We start from the raw sequence: 21,139 nt of genomic DNA on the forward strand, positions 1-21,139 counted from the left end.
TTCTCAGCATCGTTGAAATACTCCTTTATCAACCGATCGCTGAGATTACGCCCTTCCAACTCTTCTGGTGACGGGAAGGCACTGAAATCCAACCCCGTCACCAGGGCAAACTCTCCCATGCCGAATCTACAAGACTTCGACCCCAAGAAAAAATGCACCTCATCTTCGTTGTTGCTGGCGATTTTCCTCAGCAACAGTTGATGCACCAAGACTCCGGAGAAATTAAACTCCGAAGCCAAAAAGAATTGCTTAAAAGGGGATTCCTTAGCCCTTTCAAGCAGCCCGAGCTCCAAAAACCTGGTCTTGATGTGATTTAAAGTACTACTACCCCGATATGTCACTCGACCAGGAAAGTGATCACTGAACGGAACAAGCAACTTAGGCATCTGTAACAACACATGAAATTTTTTTTGTAAGAAAACAGAATAAAAAAAATTTCAAAAAAACACTGAAATAAGTTGTCATCGAGCTCTATCGATCTCTATCGAGCTATCATCGAGCTGAAACATACCCTATCGAGCACTATCGAAAAACTATCGAGTTCCATCGAGAAATATCAACAACCTAAATTTATCGAGCCTATCGAGCCAGCATCGAGCCTATCGAGCTAAGAAAAATCTGTCTGTCTAGATAAATAACCATCGAGCTACAGTCTAGTCTCATATCGAACCATTATCGAACCTATCGAGCTATGAAAAATCTGTCTGTCTAGATAAATAACCATCGAGCTACAGTCTAGTCTCATATCGAACCATTATCGAACCTATCGAGCCCTTGTAATATAATACAACATATCCTACCGAGCTCTTATCGAGCTCATGTCGAGCTCATATCGAGCCATAATCGATCCATCATCGAACTGTTCAAACTACCTTATCGAGCCTACTATCGAACCATAATCGAACCTATCGAGCCACTGGTTCAAACCCAGAAAAATTTCCCACAAAATCGGACAACCCATTCCACAAATCACAGATTCAACAACGATATAAAGCAAATATGGACTTGGGTTCAAGATTTTACCTTAGTTTTTTAAACTTTGAAGGAAATATGCTCCGTGGGTCTCGGGTTTGACAGAAAAATGGGAGTTTGCAGTGGGCTCGAGATCGCCGGAGAAATGGGAGAAGGTGGGGGCTCGACGGAGAAGGTGGGAGCTCGACGGAGATGCGGGCTCGACGGCTCGACGGAGATGGCGGCTCGACGGCTCGACGGAGGTGGGGGTTCGATGGTTTTTGGGGGATTTTTGTGAGACTGAAAGAGAGAGAAACCGAGACTGAGAGAGAGAAGGCTGAGATTGAATGGGAAGGGTATTTTCGGTAGGAGGGAAAAGCTTAGCATTAATTTGAAAATATTATTAATGTTGGGATTTTTTGGTAATATTAGGTATTATTAGAGATAAAAAGTGAAATTTCCCTTTAAAAATTGGTTACTTAGAATTTCAGTTAAAGAAATTGTTAAATAAATTTTACTTTTAGTTGTGATCAAGTTTTAGGTAATTATATAGTTAAAAGTAATATTTAGTAAAACAAAATGTTGTGACTTGATGAAAATAAATAAAAGGAAATCACAAGCAGATATATAAATTTATCTACATTAAGATATTTTTTTTCTATAAATATATATTATATTCATAAAAATAGTGTACAGTTTTAGTTACAGAAATTATATTTGCATCAAGACACTTTATTTTTTTTTAAAATTAATACACAACATATATTTTTTTAATTAATAATGGTCACATTTTTCCAAATTTTTCTTTTCTTTTTGATACTCTAAAATATATATATTTTAAATATTTAAATAAAAAAATTAAAATGAAAAAATATAAAAACTTGTTAAAGTAGAGTTTTTTTTCTAAACAATTATACATTATTTTTTATAATAACAAGATAAAAAATAAAAATGATTGAAATTAATTTTTTTTTAAAGAATGTCAAAAAAAAATATTGAGAAAAAGTGTTATAAATGATTTTAAAAATTAATTGGTTACCATATATATTCTTCCCTTAATGATATATAAATAATGAATTCCCCAATACAAACTAAAAAATACGCACACCGAATTTACACAATAATTAAGCTAATTATATTATTATTATCAGGAGTACTTAGAATATATTTTTACTGGGGTAAAAAAAAAAACATATATTAACAAAAATACATATAAATAATATTATCATGAATTAAAAGTAAAGTAAATGTGGTAAAATTTGAAATAAACAAACAGAACTATAAGATCTTAAAAAAAAAAAAAATGTAAATATTTTAGTGGGGTCAATATATTTAATTATTAAAATACTTAAAATATTATAAAAATATTAATATATGTATAGTAATTTCTAAAAATTCATTGTGGTCAGTTGACCCCACTCGATGCAATGTGTGTCCGCCCTTGATTATTATAAATAAATAAATTGTTATTTTCATATTATGTAATTAGAGCTTGAGTTATTTACATAATGTGGAACTAAAATTACCCGCTTATTATATATTAAAGGATATTAGTTTTATTAAGGAAGAAATTAAGTTGTTTAATTAACCTACGTACTATTCTGGAAGAAGTTACCTTCTCTTAACATGTAAAAAAAAAGAAGTGATTATATCACCAAATACAGGTTAGAAATGAGTAGAAAATTAAAGCTTTATGATAAAAAAAAAAAGGTACTGTAGTCCGATGCTGATCAATCACCATCAGGGCCACTCCAATTTTACTGAAATTTCAAGGAAAGAGTAATGAAACAAATGCTTTTTTTAGTGTAACGCTGAACACAATAAATGAGGCCTCTCCCTACTTAGTAGACTTTTCCATAGTAATTGAGACTTGTGTGTGGACCACTCAGTCACTGGTTTGTTTTCAAAATAAGCAATAATACCTCTGCAAATCTCTTCTCTAAATACTGCGTTTTCTTTCTTGTGCCTTATTCACTATTCTTCATCGTCATTCCCTAGCTTCAACATACTTGCTTTGTCAATATGGCTGCTGAACTGGTTGCTGGTGCTTTGCTCTCTGCTTCGCTTCAGGTTCTGTTTGAGCGGCTGACCTCTGTGGAGATACCCCAGCTGTTTCAAGGAAAGAAACCCATTCTCAAGTTGCTAGACCGGCTGAACACTAGGCTGTTATCAGCTAAAGAGCTGCTCAATGATGCTGAGGAGAAGCAACTTGGAAATGAGAGTGTGAAGAAGTGGCTTTTCAAGCTTCAAGATGTCATCTATGAAGCCGGTGACTTGGTGGATAGGATTGACTGTGAAGCTCTGCTATCCAAGCTTGGAGATGATCAATCCTGCAGCAGCGCAAGCAAGGTATTTCACCAACTGAAATCTATGTCACCTTTCTTGTCCACATTTGATAAAACTGTACAATGTGATGCCACTGAGATCCTTCTTAAGCTAGATGATCTTCTTGATCAAAAGGATGCTCTTGGCCTTAGAGAAGGTCCTCAAAACAAACCTTTGCAAAGGCCACCTGCTCCTTTAGTAGAACAATCTGATGTTTATGGGAGGGATGGTGAGAAGAAAGTGATTGTTGAACAGTTGCTAAAAGATGATGTTGAGGGTGGTCATAGGATTTCTGTCATCCCAATTTTCGGGATGGGTGGTGTTGGCAAAACAACTCTAGCTCAGCTTGTTTATGATGATGATCGAGTGCAGAAACATTTTGAACTAAAAGTGTGGGTTACTGTGTCAGATGAGTTTGATATTTCGAAGATAACAAAAGAAATATTTGAGGGAGTCACTTCCAACAAATGTGATATCGAGAACTCTGATGAACTTCGAAGAAAATTGAAGGAAGCATTGCATGGGAAGAAATTTCTGTTTGTTCATGATGATGTTTGGAATGAGTCTTATTCTCTGTGGGACACTTTAAAGAGTTGTTTTAACTCTGGAGCACAAGGAAGTAAAATTATTGTGACTACCCGAAGCACAACTGTCGCCTCTACTATGGCCACCGGGCAGATTCATCATCTACAAACATTGTTGGATGAAGATTGTTGGCAATTATTCGTCAAACATGCTTTTGGAAATAGCTTTGATCTCAATGACTACCAAAATCTGCAAGTAATTGGCAGGAAAATAGTGGCCAAGTGCAAAGGTCTTCCTTTGGCAATAAAATCTCTTGGTGGACTATTGCGCTCAGAACGAAATTCTGAAAAGTGGGAAGACGTACTTAATAGCCATACGTGGGAGGAGTTGTACAAAAAGGAAGGTTCCATTCTACCAGCTTTGTGGTTAAGCTATCGTCACTTACCTGCACATCTCAAGCAATGCTTTGCATATTGCTCCATATTTCCCAAAGATTATCATTTTGAAAGAGAAAAATTGATTTTGTTGTGGATGGCAGAAGGATTTTTGCAATTCGAAAAAAGACATAAAAAGATGGAACATCTTGGAGAGGAATACCTCTGTGATCTTTTATCAAGGTCATTCTTTCAACAGTCAAGTAAGAATAAATCCTTTCTCCAAATGCATGACCTCGTACATGATCTAGCCATGCTTGTATCAGATGATTTTTGTTTCAGGTTAGATTTGAGTAATGATGTACATGGCCTGTCAACAAAGATTCGTCATTTGTCATATAGGACAGGAACCTATGATCTCAACACGCTTGAGTGTTTGAGTAAAGCAAATTGTTTGCGTACCTTTCTAGCAGTACCATTCGAGTGGCATCATACAACATTTATTTCATACGATATGTTGTTTACAACTGGAAGTTGTTTAAGAGTTCTGTCTTTGAATCAATCTTCTATCAAGGTGATACCTGATTCAATCGGCAATCTAAAGCATTTAAGGTATTTGGACTTGTCTAACACTGAAATTGAAGAGCTACCTGATTCAATTTGTTCTCTGTACAATTTACAAACTCTGTTACTTTCAAAATGTAGAGATCTTTGTCAATTACCAAAGGATATGGGAAGCTTAATCAACTTGCGATATCTAGAAATTGATGGTACACCTTTGAAAGAGTTACCACAAGAAATTAGTAATATGAAACACTTGTATTTCTTATCCAATATGGTTTTGAGTGATAGAAATAGTGCAGGCTGCAAAATGAAAAAGGTGGGGAAGCTTGACAATTTGCGTTGCATTTCGGGGTTGGAAAATGTTGTCAATGCAAGAGAAGCTTCACAAGCCAATTTGAAGGAAAAGAAGGGCCTTTCAAAACTGAGTTTGAGCTGGAATGATAATGCTGGTGTGGCTGATAGTTCCCAAAAAGAAAAGAACATACTTGATGTACTTCGACCCCATACAAACTTGGAACATCTTGAGATCGAAAGATACAGAGGTACAACATTCTCAGACTGGGTTGGAGACTCTGCATTTTCCAATTTAGTATCAGTCAGCTTAGTGGATTGTAAAAATTGTTGTGTTTTACCACCACTTGGACAACTAGTCTTTCTCAAAAATCTGCTCATCTGTAGATGTGATAGTGTGATCTCAATAGGTGATGAGATTCCTCATCACAAGGGTCCTCTATTCTGTTGTCTTGAAGAGTTGAGGATTTACAATATGTTGGAGTGGAAAGATTGGTCCTTTAGCAGTGAAGTTGTTATGCAAGAAGGTCAACTATTCCCTCTTCTTAAAAAACTATCACTGTCTTGTTGTCCCAAGCTTAGTGTTGGCTTACCTGCTTGTCTACCATCCTTGGAACTTGTCAATATCAATAGTTGTGAAAAAATGGTGACTTTGCTCCCAAGAACTCAACATATCTTTGAAGCCCCTCCCTCTCTGGTCTCTCTCTCTATTACCAATTGTCCAGTATTGGAATCCCTTCTTGATTGGGGACCAAACTCGAAAGTAAAGAGGCTTGTATTAGGGCAAACAAAAACGCTTTTTGAGAATCGCAAGCAGTGGGATCTGCATAGACTGTCATGTTTAGAATCCTTTTCTATCAGTTGGTTCGAAGATGAATCCTTTCCCAACGCGGGGCTCCTTCCAACCACTTTGACTGCTCTTGAGATTTGGTATGCTAGCAACCTTGAAACCCTAAACGGCAAGGCCCTTCAACAACTCACCTCGCTTACAAAATTGTCTATTTATAATTGCCAAAGCCTCCGGTGCTTGCCGGAAGAAGGGTTGCCCATTTCTCTTTCTCATGTGAAGATATGGAATTGTGAACAAATGGTGGTTTTGCTCCCGAGAACCCAACAGAACGCCACCGGCCTTCCCTCTCTTGTCTTTCTCTCGATTAAAGAGTGTCCGGTGTTGGAATCGCTTCTGGATTGGGGGTCACACCCAAAACTTAAGAGGCTTGCATTAGAGAATTGCGCAACACTTTTTGAGAATCGTAAGCAATGGGGTCTGCATCGACTCTCCTGTTTAGAAATGGTGAGAATCTCTCGATGGGAAGATGATTCTTTTCCTGACGAGGGATTCTTTCCGACCACTCTGAATACACTTCAGATTTTTGATAGTTGCAACCTTGAAACCCTAAACGGCAATGCCCTTCAACAACTTACCTCTCTTGCAGCCATGGAGATTGACAAGTGTGGAAAGCTGCGGTGCTTGCCAGAACAAGGGCTGCCCACTTCCCTTTCATCATTACACATCAATGGATGTCCTTTACTAAAGCAACGCTGTGAGAAAGGAGGTGAAGATTGGCCTAAGATTCAGCACATCGATCGTGTGGTGGTGGATTATAAACGTATCAGTTAGATGCCCCAATGATCTAAAGGTACATTTTCTTCTTTTCCACCTTAATTTATCATTACACCTTTCATTACACAGAATGTGCTTCAAAACATTACACACATTGATACGAGTGGTTGAGTTACTATATCGAGTGGTTTCTTACAAATCAAAATTTTCTGTTTCAGCTATGGCTCTTGTGATAGATATCATGTATTTGTGACTGATGTGACTACTGTGATTGCATTTGCCTTTGCCTTTGCTTGAGAAGTGACTCAGTGTAGACTACTGTGGCAATTTGGATGGTATGAGCTATGTTGTCATATTGATTGTATTTGCTTGAGAAGTGAAGCTTTAAAATCTATGAAGAAAACCCAAGAACATGAAGATATGTTGACATTGATACAAATGCCAATGCAATTATGCTTGTTGGGAATGAATCGTCAAGGTACATAATTATTCTTCTTGATGATTTATATTCCAGTTCATAATTACAAGTCCGATATTCATTTCATATATATATGTCTATTTATACTTATATCATTATTAATCATCCTACTGTTTAAATATGTTTGTGTTTGAGAACTTTTCCCTAGTGTGGTAGTGTCTTGCTCATTTTCTGCTTGTCATTTGCTTTGTTATATTTTCTAGTGACAGCTTTTCATTGGCTAAAAAGTTATTGCTGAATATCTTGCTATGTTTTGTAATCATACATTGGGTTTCAAATGATTTATAGATTAATAGCTTTGATCATTAGCTTCCTTTTCCTTTTGTCCTCTTAAATACTTTATTATTTTGCTGCAAATTTCCACTTTTAGATACATTTTCTTTTATAAGGTACTAAACAAGTCCACTCTTAATCTAGATTTTGGCATTTCAAAAGATATTGCAACCGAAGCCAACGAAGTTCTAACAGTGACAAGGAACCTGGATTTGAAAGTGAGAAAGCTGGAAAACCACTGAAATAGGTGGCTGCATATGATATGATGGTATGTTTCTATGAAAACCTGAGTTCATACTTCAACATATAGGAAAATTGTTATGTTTTCCCTACCTTAAAAAGCATGGTCATTTCATGTTGTATTTTGTATTGAACAGGAGGTATGAGTAGATTCTAGTATTACGTTTATTCTATTCATGTACAATTCTGGAATGTTACTTTTATCATTTGTTAAAATGCAAGGATAAATGGTAACTTGAAATACATACTTTTCAAGCTTGGCTCACCATATGAATGTTTTTCATTGCATTATGCTGGTTAGAATGCCACATCGTTGGTTTTATATGGATAATAAATAGAAGTTGTGGCATTAGATTCAATGTTTCTAATTGATGAACATAGACACGATGGAATGTCAATTCATTTAGTGGATTTTATATAGTTTTTTTTTGTTTTGTATTTTTTTAAAAAATTGTATCTCAATTTACTGTCTGGCAGAGCAGAAGGAAAGTGTTTGTTAGTGCTTTTTAAGGCTTAGCTTTTACACTATGTTTGGTAGGAAGGAAAGAAATTAGGTTGAAAGGAAAAAAATAGGAGGGAAAGAAATACAATGCCCGACCCATTTTCTTGCTTCATATCGGTACTATAAGCCCATATTTTTGCAGTAGTATACTCAAGTAAGTATTAATATTAGAGTTGATCAGTCTCTATTAATTAGCAAACTAGCCACAAAGTTAAACTTTTTAAAAAGAAAATCTTGTCTTAAAAACACGTAATGTTCCTTTATCTTTGAATGAAGCTAAGTGCTTTAAACAGATGTTGTATCTATATCTGTATACTATAATGCAAAATAGATACTAAACTGGCTATGCAATATGTTTATTTTTCATTAATCCAGTTCAAATATAATAGGTCTTTATATTTGTTTTGCTTTCGTCATTAGAAATCATAATGGCAGTTTGTTGGAGGCTCGAACGATGTGCAAACCAGGTGCTCCTCAGCCTGAAGTTGCAGAAGGTATCGGTCTTAAAGAAGCACTGAGTTGGTTACAGCAGCAGCCGTATAGGAAGGTGGTACTCGAAACTGATTGTTTGGTGTTGGTTCAAGCAATTCGTCATTGCTTGACTGCTGGCAGTGCACCACTGCTCTCTTATTTCGGAAGGCTTGTTGAGGATTGTAAGAATTTGATGTTGACTCTTCCTTTAGTTTCCTTGCGTTTTATAAAACGATCTGCCAATAGGGTCGCTCATTGTTTAGCAAGAGCGTCTTATTTTATCTCTGATCGTATGTTTTATGGGAGTGATATTCCTAGTGTTGTTAAGGATGCTTTGTTATTTGATCTGGTTTAATAAAGCTTTTACCTTATTCAAAAAAAAAAAAAAAATTAAAGAACTACCTGAATCAGTTTGTACTTTGTACAATTTACAGACTTTATTGTTATTGGGGTGTGCAAGGCTTTGTCAATTACCAAAGAAGATGGGAAGCTTAATCAACTTGCGATATCTAGAGATCGGTGGTGTATGTCTGAAGGAGTTTCCCCAAGAAATTGGTAATATGAAGCACTTGTATATTTTATCCGATGTTGTTTTGAGCGATGGAAATAGTGGAGGATTTAAAATGAAAAAGGTAGCAGAGCTTGAGAATTTACGGTGCATTTCGGGGTTGGAAAATATTAGCGATGCAAGAGAAGCTTTAGAGGCTAATTTGAAGGCTAAGAAAGGTCTTTCAAAATTGACTTTGAGCTGGAATGGTAATGCTGGCGTGGCTGATAGTTCGCAAAAAGAAAAGGATATACTTGATGCACTTGAACCCCATGCAAACTTGGAGCATCTTGGTATTGAAAATTACAGAGGTACAACATTGTAGACTCTGCATTTGTTAATTTAGTATCAATCTGCATTGTCAATTGTAAGAATTGTTGTATTTTACCCCCACTTGGACAGCTAGCGTGTCTCAAAAATCTTAAAATTGAAGGATGTGATAGCGTGATCTCAATAGGTGATGAGATTCCGCTATTTAGTTGTCTAGAAACGCTAGAGATCTACGATATGTTGGAGTGGAAAGATTGGTCATTTAGTATTGAAGCCATGCAGCAAGGTCAAATATTCCCTCTTCTTAAAAGACTTAGTCTGTCTAACTGTCCAAAGCTTAATGTTGCCTTACCTGGTTATCTTCCATCCTTGTGTTATGTCGATATAATTCGTTGTGAACAAATGGTGGTTTGGCTCCCGAGAACTCAACAGACTGTCACAACCCATCTCTCTCGTGTATATGTATGTATAGACAATTGGCCATTGTTGGAATCTCTTCTACACTGGGGATCACACTTGAAAGTAAGGAGTCTTCAATTGGAGTATTCTAAAAGGCTCTTTGAGAACCATAGGCTATGGGATCTGCATAGACTCCTATTTAGTAGACTTAACTATCACAGGTTGGGAAGATGATTCCTTTCCCGACATGGGGCTCCTTCCGACCACTCTGATTCTTCTTAACATTACGAGTTGTACTAACCTTGAAACCCTAAACGGCAAGGCCTTTCAACAACTTACCTCCCTTAAATATTTGTACATTCAACATTGTAGAAGGCTGCGGTGCTTGCCAGAAGAAGGGCTGCCCACTTCACTTTCTCGTTTGATGATCAATGGATGTCCTTTGGTAAAGCAACACTGTGAGAAAGAAGGAGAAGATTGGCCTAAGATTCAGCACATAACTGAAGTGCAATTGGTTGAATGAAGAACGTATCAATAAAATGCTGCAATGATCTGTCTAGGTACGTTTTCTACAATTTTAGATTATTTTACCAGTTGCTATTAATTCACTATCACACCAAAAATGAATCCAAATATCAAATTTAGATTAGTTATACTTATTCATTCAGTTTTATTTTAAAATTCATTTAAAAATATTGTAACATGTATTAGTTCGCTTCTAATTTTCAAAACTACCCTGAAAATAGAATTATTTATTTATTGGTATTTCTCACACAAACTAGAGCTGTGTGTCGGTGGATGTCGGTGGAATTTTAGGTTTCTTATCCTTTAGAATACTCAATTATGTTGCTGTGGATTTCTACTATTTGATACAATTTTGCTAAACAAGTCCTTTACACAAATTCTGCTTTTGACATCTCGCAAGTGATTGCAAGTGCAGAACTTTTGTTTCTCAGATCGATTGCCTTTGCTTAAGAACTGAAGCTTTAAAATCAATGAAGAACCCAAGAACATAAAGAAATGCCAGATTGATACAATGACCAATGCAGTGTTGCTTTCTGGGAGTGAATTATCAAGGTAATTAGTCTTTTTGATAATTTATATGTCAGTTCATAATTATACAAATCTGATATTTCTTTCGTAATTACAGTCTTGAAAACAGATGCTGTGGCTTTATCTGCATAAGGACTTATGTACTATGGAAGTTGATGAGGTACATCTATCTGAAAAGAGCATCATAAACATAAAAGAAATGCAACAGGGATACAAGTACCCCTTGGATGATGCTTACTTGGAAGAACTCAACAAAGGTTGCTCTCATTCTTCTGCATAATTTTAATAAATCTTCAAATATTAATCGGTCTGATAACTATTTCTTTATTTTATCCTATCTACCTGCTTAATATTTTGTTTGGTAAAGTAAATCCACATTTTGTTCTTGAATTTTATCTTGTGTTGCTAAACAAACGACCTCTCTTGTAGAAGGGATCATCAGCACATGGACAAGAAGCAGAAGTAGTGGCGGAAAAGACACAAAGAAACATCCTTCTTGAATGAATATGCCATGAATTGTCAAGGAGTTCTGAACTGAAAACGTTGTTCTGGTAATACAATTCAAAGAAAAAGACAGAATATCCTCAAATGAATACCTCTCAATCAAATCAGCCCTTGCTTTGGATAAAAAATTGAAGTTCTGTTTTAATATCTGTAGGAACAAGAAGCTTCTGGAATTGGCATTTCTTCTTGTACTGTGGAAGCTTGCTTAAATCTTCATTCGCTTTGCTGCTTAAATCCTTAGTGGCGTGAATGCCTCTTAGTTTGATGCTTTGTTTCCTCTAATTTTCAATCATTGAAGTTTTTATGTGTCCCTCACAGTTGATCAAGGACCATTGAGATTTGTTGTTATTGAGTTAAATAGTTGGCTATGAGGTTTGTATATAATGTTCAATGAAGTCTCATTTCATTAATGCTAAATTTTCTATAATTTCAAATGATTTTCTGCAGTTTGAGTATCAAAATCTATGTCATTGATGATTTTATTTTGTTTAATTAGGACCAACACGTGGGAAAATTATTTTCAATTATTGTTTCATACTGAAGTCACTGAACCATGAATGGCTCATATCATTGATGCTTCATTTCATTTCCATGTATAAATGAGAATACAACTCTTCTTTTTCCTGTGCTTATATTAGTGTGGTTGTTCTACCAAAAGTTTTCTGTCATTGTTAATTATAAAGTTCCATAATTTTGATAATGATTGTAAAACTAGTCTAAAAAACAATAAAAAATGGATATAAATCTTTTGCAAAGTAAAAGAGAAATCACATCTGTAAAAACGAGCTTGTGTGAGACTAAATATGCTGATATGTATGTTGAGTCTACTTTGGTAAAGCTTATTTTAAGATTTTGGTATAAAAAAATGCAGGGGTCAAAACATGAGATTCTCAATAGTGTGCGAGTTATTAATACATCTGCTCATCTGTTTTTTCTAAGGCTTATTGGTAACACTACTTACTACCTCAGTGGTAGCAGTAATAACACTTCCATGAAATGTTGCAGAGCCTAATTTCCTCATTAAACCACAATGATAAAACTTGAATACTAATAAAACAGTCCCAACATGGACAAATTACTCATCTACTAATAAGCCATTTGTCACTCAAATATGTACCTTTATAATATATAAAGATAAAGATATATGCACCTTTATAAAAAAAAAATTGCTATGTTTTCCCTACCTTAAAAAGCATGGTCATTTCCCATATTTTTGCAGTAGTATTCTCAATAATTGATATCTGATTTGTATCTTCACATGTATTAGTAACATTCAAGACCTCTCATTGGAGGTAATCTTAAGTAAGTATTAATATTAGAGTTGATCAGTCTCTATTAATTAGCAAACTAGCCACAAAGTTTAACTTTTTCAAAAGAAAATCTTGAATGAAGCTAAGTGCTTTAAACAGATGATGTTGTTTCTTCATCTGTATTTTTCTTTGTTGCACTGCCGAATACTCTTCTACCATTCATTTTCTTACATAATAAATTTTCTCTCCGATGCCTGTGGTATTTTCTCAAAAGAGTTTCCACGTAAAATATGTATGTTCATTGTCTACTCATCTTTTTCTACAATAAGCAACAATGGGACGATTATGGCAGCCAAAAAAGTCTCATGTTCTGGCTCTGCCCTTGGTGAAGCCATAGCAGCTTCTTTTGCTATTGATGCCTTATTGTTATACCATCTTTGAAATATTTCATCTTGTATTATGAAAGCTTGCTCTGCCCTTGGCAAGGCCATAGCAACTTTTATTTCTTTGGCTAAGAATTATTTTCTTTTAAGACCCAAGATTATGCAAAAATATGTTGTGTATTATAATGTTTGACAAATTCTAATACGAGGTTGCAATTGTATTTCTGGAATCAAATTATTATGATATATAAATCATATTCAATTGTCCTCTATACTCCTTCCAGGCTTAATTAGTTTAAATTGTTCATACTGAACTTGATCAAACAAGCCAGCAGTGATTGGAGATGAAAGAGAATCCCACATATATGAGCACATCAACACAAAACAGCTTCCTTCTTGGTGAAAATGCCACTAATTCTCACAGGGTTATATCATTGGTGTTTTCAAATTAGAAGAAAAAAGGATAGCTCAGTACATTTTTGCTTTATTTTCACAAATATATGAGAATAAAAATCTTCTTTTTCTTGTGCTTACATTTGTGCAGTTATCTGTTATTGTCTCTTTTTTTTGAGAGAGAGAAATTATCTATTATTGTTAATTATATTATTACTATTATAAAGTTCCATTGACTTGAATGAAAACTGACAAATATCTATGAACATTATCATCCTATTAATAAATATTATTTAGTTATATTATAGTAAAGATAAGAGCGCAAAAGTATAGTTTATTGGACTGATGATGATCACTGGCTTTCACAATACAACCCACTAGCAGAACTTTTGTACTACTAAATAAAGAAAAACACCATAAAATACAATTTATTTTTCTAATATGGAATAAATTAATGATTAGGTTACTAGTTTCCATAATATTACCTACTACCAATACTTTATATATTGGTTGTATCTACATGTTAGAAGGGTTAAATGAGCTAATGGTATCATTAGCTGTGAAGCATATTCAAAAAGCTAAACAACACCCGCAACAAGTTAGCATATTATTTATATATACGAGTTCAGACAACTTTTATGACAAAGAATCGAGTCTTGCGTGGACCACTCACCGTTTGTTTTCATAAAAAACAATAACACTTCTGCAATTCTCTTCTCTATCTACTTGACTTTCTTTCTTGTGCCTTATTCATTATTCACGATTGTCATTCCCTAGCTTCAACATACTTGCTTTGCCTCCAACTCCAACATGGCTGTTGAATTGGTTGCTGGTGCTTTGCTCTCTGCTTCACTTCAAGTTCTGTTTGAGCGATTGGCCTCTGAGGAGATACCCCAGCTGTTCCAAGGAAAGAAATCCATTCTCAAGCTGTTAGACAAGCTGAACACTAGGATGTTATCAGCTAATGTTCTGCTCAATGATGCTGAGGAGAAGCAACTTCGAAATGACAATGTCAAGAAGTGGCTGTTCAAGCTTCAAGATGTCATCTTTGAAGCCGACGACTTGGTGGACAGAATTGACTATGAAGCTCTGCGATCCAAGCTTGAAGATGATCAATCCAGCGGCGGCGCAAGCAAGGTATTTCACCAACTGAAATCTATGTCGCCTTTCTTGTCCACATTTGATAAAACTGTACAACATGATGTCATTGAGATCCTTGATAAACTAGATGATCTTCTTGATCAAAAGGATGCTCTTGGCTTGAGAGAAGTTGCTGAAAACGCACCTTCAAAAAGGCCACCTGCTCCTTTAGTGGAACAATCTGATGTTTATGGGAGGGATACTGAAAAAGAAATCATTGTTGATTTGTTGCTGAAAGACGATGTTGATGGTGGTACTAAGATTTCTGTCATCCCGATTGTTGGGATGGGTGGTCTTGGCAAAACCACTCTTGCTCAACTTGTTTATGATGATGATCGAGTTAGAAAACATTTTGACCTGAAAGTATGGGTTACTGTGTCGGATGAGTTTGATATTTCAAAGATAACAAAAGAAATCTTTGAGGGAGTCACTTCCAGCAAATGTGATATCGAGAACTCTGAAGAACTTCGAAGAAAATTGAAGGAAGCACTGCAGGGGAAGAAATTTTTGTTTGTTCATGATGATGTTTGGAACGAGTCTTATACTTTGTGGGACACTTTGAAGAGCTATTTTGATTATGGAGCAAATGGAAGTAAAATTATTGTGACTACCCGAAGCACAATCGTTGCCTCTACTATGACCACTGGGCATACTCATCATCTTCAAACTTTATCGAGTGAAGATTGTTGGAATTTATTTGTTAAACATGCTTTCGGAACTAGTGTTGACATCAATGACTTCCCAGATTTGCAAGAACTTGGCAAGAAAATAGTGGGCAAGTGCAAAGGTCTTCCCTTAGCAATAAAATCTCTTGGTGGACTATTGCGCTCTGAACGAAATACTAAAAAATGGGAAGACATACTTAACAGTGACACGTGGGAGGAGTTATACAAGAAGGAGGATTCCATTCTTCCTGCTTTATGGTTGAGCTATCGCCACTTACCTGGACATCTCAAGCAATGTTTTGCGTACTGTTCTATATTTCCCAAAGATTATGAAATTGATAGAGAAAACTTGATTTTGTTGTGGATGGCAGAAGGATTTTTGCCACATGATAAAAAATGTAAAAGAATTGAGGAATATGGAGAGGAATACCTTCAAGATCTCATGTCAAGGTCATTCTTTCAACGATCTAGTAAAGGAAACTCATTTCTCCAAAGATCTAGTAAAAGAAACTCATTTCTCCAAATGCATGACCTAATACATGATTTAGCTATGTTTGTATCAGATAATTTTTGTTTTAGGTTGGATTTGAGTAATGATTTACTTAGATTTGGAACAAGGACCCGTCATTTGTCATATGTGATAGAGAAATACGACATCAACAAAGTTAAGGGCTTGTATAAAGCCAAGAGCTTGCGTACCATTCTAGCCTTGTCATTCCAATATCGAATATTGATGAATGTGAACTTAGTCTCTCATGATATGTTGGTCGCTCCAGGGATTTGTTTAAGAGTACTTTCTTTTAAGGAGCTGCTCGCTGCAGGGAGTTGTTTAAGAGTACTTTCTTTAAATAACTCTTCTATTAAGGAGCTGCCTAATTCAATTAGTAATCTTAAGCATTTGAGGTACTTGGACTTGTCTTACAGTAAAATTAAAGAACTACCTGAATCAGTTTGTACTTTGTACAATTTACAGACTTTATTGTTATTGAATTGTAGAAGGCTTTGTCAATTACCAAAGAAGATGGGAAGCTTAATCAACTTGCGATATCTAGAGATTGGTGGTGTACGTCTAAAAGAGTTTCCCCATGAAATTAGTAATATGAAGCACTTGTATTTTTTATCCGATGTTGTTTTGAGCGATAGAAATAGTGGAGGATTTAAAATGAAAAGGGTAGCAGAGCTTGAGAATTTACGGCGCATTTCGGGGTTGGAAAATATTAGCGATGCAAGAGAAGCTTTAGAGGCTAATTTGAAGGCTAAGAAAGGTCTTTCAATATTGACTTTGAGCTGGAATGGTAATGCTGGCGTGGCTGATAGTTCGCAAAAAGAAAAGGATATACTTGATGCACTTGAACCCCATGCAAAGTTAGAGCATCTTGGTATTGAAAATTACAGAGGTACAACATTCTCGGACTGGATTGTAGACTCTGCATTTGTTAATTTAGTATCAATCAGCATTGTCAATTGTAAGAATTGTTGTATTTTACCCCCACTTGGAGAGCTAGCATTTCTCAAAAAACTTAAAATTAAAGGATGTGATAGTGTTATCTCAATAGGTGATGAGATTCCTCATCACAATGGTCCTCTATTCAGTTGTCTAGAAGAGTTGCGGATTTCCAATATGTTGGAGTGGAAAGATTGGTCATTTAGTAGTGAAGCTATGCTACAAGGTCAAATATTCCCTCTTCTTACAACACTTGACCTGTTAGATTGTCCAAAGCTTAATGTTGCCTTACCTGGTTATCTTCCATCCTTGAAAGATGTCTCTATACGTGGTTGTGAACAAATGGTGGTTTGGCTCCCGAGAACTCAACAGACTGTCACAGCCCCTCTCTCTCTTCTACATGTATATATAGACAATTGGCCATTGTTGGAATCTCTTCTAGACTTGGGATCACACTCGAAAGTAAGGCATCTTCAATTGGGGTATTCTAAAAGGCTCTTTGAGAACCATAAGCAGTTGGATCTGCATAGACTCTCATGTTTAGAATTCTTAACTATGAGAGGAGGTTGGAAAGATTATTCCTTTCCCGACGTGGGGTTGCTTCCGACCACTCTGACTCGTCTTCACATTTCGGAGTATCATAACCTTGAAACCCTAAACGGCAAGGCCCTTCAACAACTTACCTCCCTTAAATCATTGAATATTCATCGTTGTGAAAGGCTGCGGTGCTTGCCAGAAGAAGGGCTGCCCACTTCACTTTCTCGTTTGTCGATCAGTGGGTGTCCTTTGGTAAAGCAACGCTGTGAGAAAGGAGGAGAAGATTGGCCTAAGATTCAGCACATCACAGAAGTGATATTGCGTGAATTGGATGACTAAACGTATCAATAAAATGCTGCAATGATCTGTCTAGGTACGTTTTCTGCAACAATGAATCCAAATATCAAATTTAGATTAGTTATACTTATTCGTTCAGTTTTATTTTAAAATTCATATAAAAATATTGCAACATGTATTAGTTAGCTTCTAATTTTCAAAACTATCCTAAAAATAGAATCATTTATTTATTGGTATTTCTCACACAAACCAGAGCTGTGTGTCGGTTGAATTTTAGGTTTCTTATCTTTTAGAATACTCAATTATGTTGTTGTGGATTTCTACTATTTAATAGAATTTTGCTAAACAAGTCCTTTACACAAACTTTGCTTTTCACAGATCGAAGCCAAAATGTTTCTAAAAAGATTGGAGCTCATTCTTCAACATATCAAAATATAGGAAAAATTGTAAGTTTTCTGAATTAGATTGATTGCTTATCAATTATTATATATACTCAAAAAACTCAGTGAATGTAACCAAAATATGAGTAGATGAGTGCTTGAATGTTCATCTTTTCTTAAGTTTGTTTCAGTATACTTTTGTTTCTCAGATCGATTGCCTTTGCTTGAGATCAATGAAGAAAGCCCAAGAACTTTTCTTTATCTGTATTTTTCTTTGTTGCACTGCCGAATACTCTTCTACCATATTCATTTTCTTACATGGTAAATTTTCTCTCCAATGCCTGTGGTATTTTCTCGAAAGAGTTCCCACGTAAAATATGTATGTTCATTATTTTTCTTGTTCATTGTCTACTCATCTTTTTCTACAAGAAGCAACAATGGGACTATTGTTATTGTGGCAGCCAAAAAAGTCTCATGTTCTGGCTCTGCCCTTTATGAAGCCATAGCAGCTTCTTTTGCTATTGATGCCTTATCTTGCTCTGCCCTTGGCAAGGCCATAGCAACTTTTATTTCTTTGGCTAAGAATTATTTTCTTTTAAGACCCAGGATTATGCAAAAATCTGTTGTGTACTATAATGTTTGACAAATTCTAATTCGAGGTTGCAATTGTATTTCTGGAATCAAATTACTATGATATATAAATCTTATTCAATTGTCATCTATATTCCTCCCAGGAGGGCTGAACTGAAAACGTTGTTCCGGTGATACAAATCAAAGAAAAAGACTGAAGATCCTCAAATGAATACCTCTCAATCAAATCAGCACTTGCTTTGAAATTCTGTTTTAATCTGTGGCAACAACAAGCTTCTGGAATTGGCATTTGGAAAGCAGATCTTCATTACAGACACAAGATTTTATTGTGGTTCTTGACAATTTAGCAAGAAGCAACAATGAGATAAGGTCATAGCAGCTTCTTTTTCTACTCTGTAGTGTCTGCTGGTTGGGATTATTGCACCGCTTGATCAACTTTGAAATATTTCACCTTGCATGGTGAAAGTGTCTCTTTGTTTATTGGTTTGTTTGCTCTAATTTTCTATCATTGAATATTTTGTGTCCCTCACAGTTGATCAAGCGGGACATTGAGATTTGTAATTATAAACCTAAATATATGGCTATGAGACTTGTATATAATGTTCAATGAAGTCTCATTTCACTATGCAAAACTTTCTATAATTTCAAATCTGTCATTATATTCCTGCATTGATGATGGTAGCCCAGAGAATGAAGAGTGTTATGAAGACTATATAAAAATGTGTAATAATACATAGTTCAAAAGAACTTTCCCTATTTCCAGTGTTGAAGTCTTCTTTCATTCTTTCTGTAATAGCATTAATTGAATTTGAGAGAACTCTGTTATAGTAATCGAAATATTAATTAAAACTGTCTTCAAAGTTCTAGCGTTAATTAAGAAGATTTATGTATAACTTTGTTGCTTAATTAAGAAGTTAATTTTGAATTTGGCTCATGTATTGGAATATTATCAAGTTGTAATACTCTTAGTTTGGGGAGCAATAATGTTTATTTTCATTACTCTCTCAATACTTGAGGAACTGCATATTTACTGCTTGTGAATTCACTCTCTTTTGTTCACTTTTCTATAAGTAAATCTTTTTCTTAACAAAGGCATCAAACTATTTAAAATAAATAAATAAAACATGAAGGCATCAAACTGCTGATGGGTATGCTTTTATTTTGGGGTTAAAAACAAAATATGTGGACCAAACTTTGGAAATAATTGAATCTTTATTATAAGAAAAGAAAAGGAAATAATTGAGTCAGTACTCAACTTTTACCGTGCTAAAAGAATGCAAGACCCCACTACTTTATTAATGTTGTATAATTTTAATTTTTAATAGTTTTTTTTTTACCTAACATATGTTAAATTTTATGGAAAAAAAGTGATTTCATTTGTTATTATTGAAAATTTTAACTTTGATGTAAGAAATAATTTTGAATTGCTAAAAATTGTAAATTTAAACCAAGAATTATTTAAGTTCAAAAGAAATACTTACTAGCTAGCTAATTGTAATGCCACAAATTTCCTAATAAGGTTTAAGACCTTGATTAGGATGTCGGGAGGGCCATAATTGTTTTATTATGTTATTAATTGATAATATGCATGTTTAGGTGTATTAAATATACATGTGAACCAATTTCTCAGTAATTTGGTGATTTTCATATTTTGGCCATTTTTGACATATTTGGCATATATGTGAAATGTGTGTGGTGCTTTATTATTGTTTGGTTATGCTAGGGTTACTCAGTATAAGACGATCCTAGGAGGTAAGCTAGTGGGAAAGTCACAACGAGATTTAAGCTTGACTTGGAGTAAGTCAAGGGGTATTTAAAGCATTACCGGGTTATTGGGTAATGAGAATTAGTATTTGGTGATAAATTGGGAGTTAGTAAGATCAGGGGGAAAATTCTAGAGGTTTTGACTATTTTGTTCCCGGGAGTGTTTTCGGGACCCCGAGTGTTAGGATTTGATTGAGGTTACTTAAGCTTGAAGTAACCTTTTAAAAGAATAAAAAGAATGTTATGTACGTTCTCTCTCCCTTAAAGTTCCATTTTCGTCTCCCGGTCGCATTTTCGAAGGTAACTTGAGTTTTAGGACTCGGATTCAAGCGAGGATCAAGGCATAGTGATCCTAGGAAAGATAAGAAGCTTATTAACCGGAGGATTTAGCTGGAAACAACTCAATTGGAGGTAATTCAAGTTTTAAGTTCTAGTCTTTAAAGTTTTTAAGTTTGAATTGGATTTTGTGTTTTGATGAGTTTTTAATTGATTTGAGACTTGGGTTTTATGGGTTTTGGATCATGGGAATGTTTGGGAACTTTGATTTTGGGATTTGGAGATGTTTGGATAGGTTTTTGGAAGGTTTTAAAAGTGGAAAAACGAGGAAAAGTGGCTGGTGCGAGGTTGGGCCGCGACCCTAGCTTAATGAAGGTGGAGGAGGCTCTGCCAGGGGGGCGGGCCGCGACCTTTGAGGGAAAAGTTGCCCAAAAGTGTGTTTTTGTGATGGAAACTTAACTCTAAGGGCCTGGGATCGATCCTACTATTTAGTTGAGTGGGATTCGATGTCTCGAAGACTTGGGTTGGATTTGGAAGTATTTATTTACTCATTTTGATGAGGTTTTATATTATGGTTGTGTAACTCCCTATCTCCTTAGAGCCGTTACTAAGTGAGTTTAAAACCGTGCTTTCAGCTCGCTAATCGAAGTTTTAAGTCAAACCGTGTGACTAAGCCATAATTAAAAGA

At 35.3% G+C, this 21,139-nt stretch overlaps 2 protein-coding genes across 12 annotated transcripts; both read left to right on the forward strand.

Annotated features, from left to right (window-relative positions):
- The first annotated feature begins 2,686 nt into the window (after positions 1 to 2,686).
- Positions 2,687 to 16,839, forward strand: LOC133829897 (putative disease resistance protein At3g14460). 11 transcript variants are annotated; one of them, XM_062259726.1, is made up of 7 exons: positions 2,687 to 6,670; positions 6,813 to 7,072; positions 7,490 to 7,613; positions 8,508 to 10,334; positions 10,731 to 10,851; positions 10,925 to 11,084; positions 11,257 to 11,292. In XM_062259726.1, the coding sequence occupies exon 1, from the start codon at positions 2,974 to 2,976 to the stop codon at positions 6,649 to 6,651; it is 3,678 nt and encodes a 1,225-aa protein (XP_062115710.1). In that variant the 5' UTR covers positions 2,687 to 2,973; the 3' UTR covers positions 6,652 to 6,670; positions 6,813 to 7,072; positions 7,490 to 7,613; positions 8,508 to 10,334; positions 10,731 to 10,851; positions 10,925 to 11,084; positions 11,257 to 11,292. The 11 variants fall into 11 exon arrangements, with proteins under 11 accessions (XP_062115710.1, XP_062115712.1, XP_062115720.1 ...); XM_062259728.1 differs by having other exon boundaries at positions 8,508 to 8,740; positions 8,993 to 10,334; positions 10,731 to 11,084; XM_062259736.1 differs by having other exon boundaries at positions 2,687 to 4,787; positions 4,881 to 6,670; positions 10,731 to 11,084.
- Positions 14,101 to 19,201, forward strand: LOC133829899 (putative disease resistance RPP13-like protein 1). The gene is made up of 3 exons (XM_062259737.1): positions 14,101 to 17,516; positions 17,819 to 17,886; positions 18,555 to 19,201. Exon 1 carries the CDS (start codon positions 14,168 to 14,170, stop codon positions 17,480 to 17,482), a length of 3,315 nt encoding a protein of 1,104 aa, XP_062115721.1. The 5' UTR covers positions 14,101 to 14,167; the 3' UTR covers positions 17,483 to 17,516; positions 17,819 to 17,886; positions 18,555 to 19,201.
- Positions 19,202 to 21,139: the final 1,938 nt, after the last annotated feature.

This window comes from Humulus lupulus, chromosome 4 (assembly GCF_963169125.1).
Source record: "Humulus lupulus chromosome 4, drHumLupu1.1, whole genome shotgun sequence".
Classification (NCBI taxonomy): Eukaryota; Viridiplantae; Streptophyta; class Magnoliopsida; order Rosales; family Cannabaceae; genus Humulus; species Humulus lupulus.

Bases quoted from the DNA above. Each gene is read 5' to 3' on its own strand.
- LOC133829897 (XM_062259734.1), top strand. From the start codon at position 2,974: ATGGCTGCTGAACTGGTTGCTGGTGCTTTGCTCTCTGCTTCGCTTCAG.
- LOC133829899 (XM_062259737.1), top strand. From the start codon at position 14,168: ATGGCTGTTGAATTGGTTGCTGGTGCTTTGCTCTCTGCTTCACTTCAA.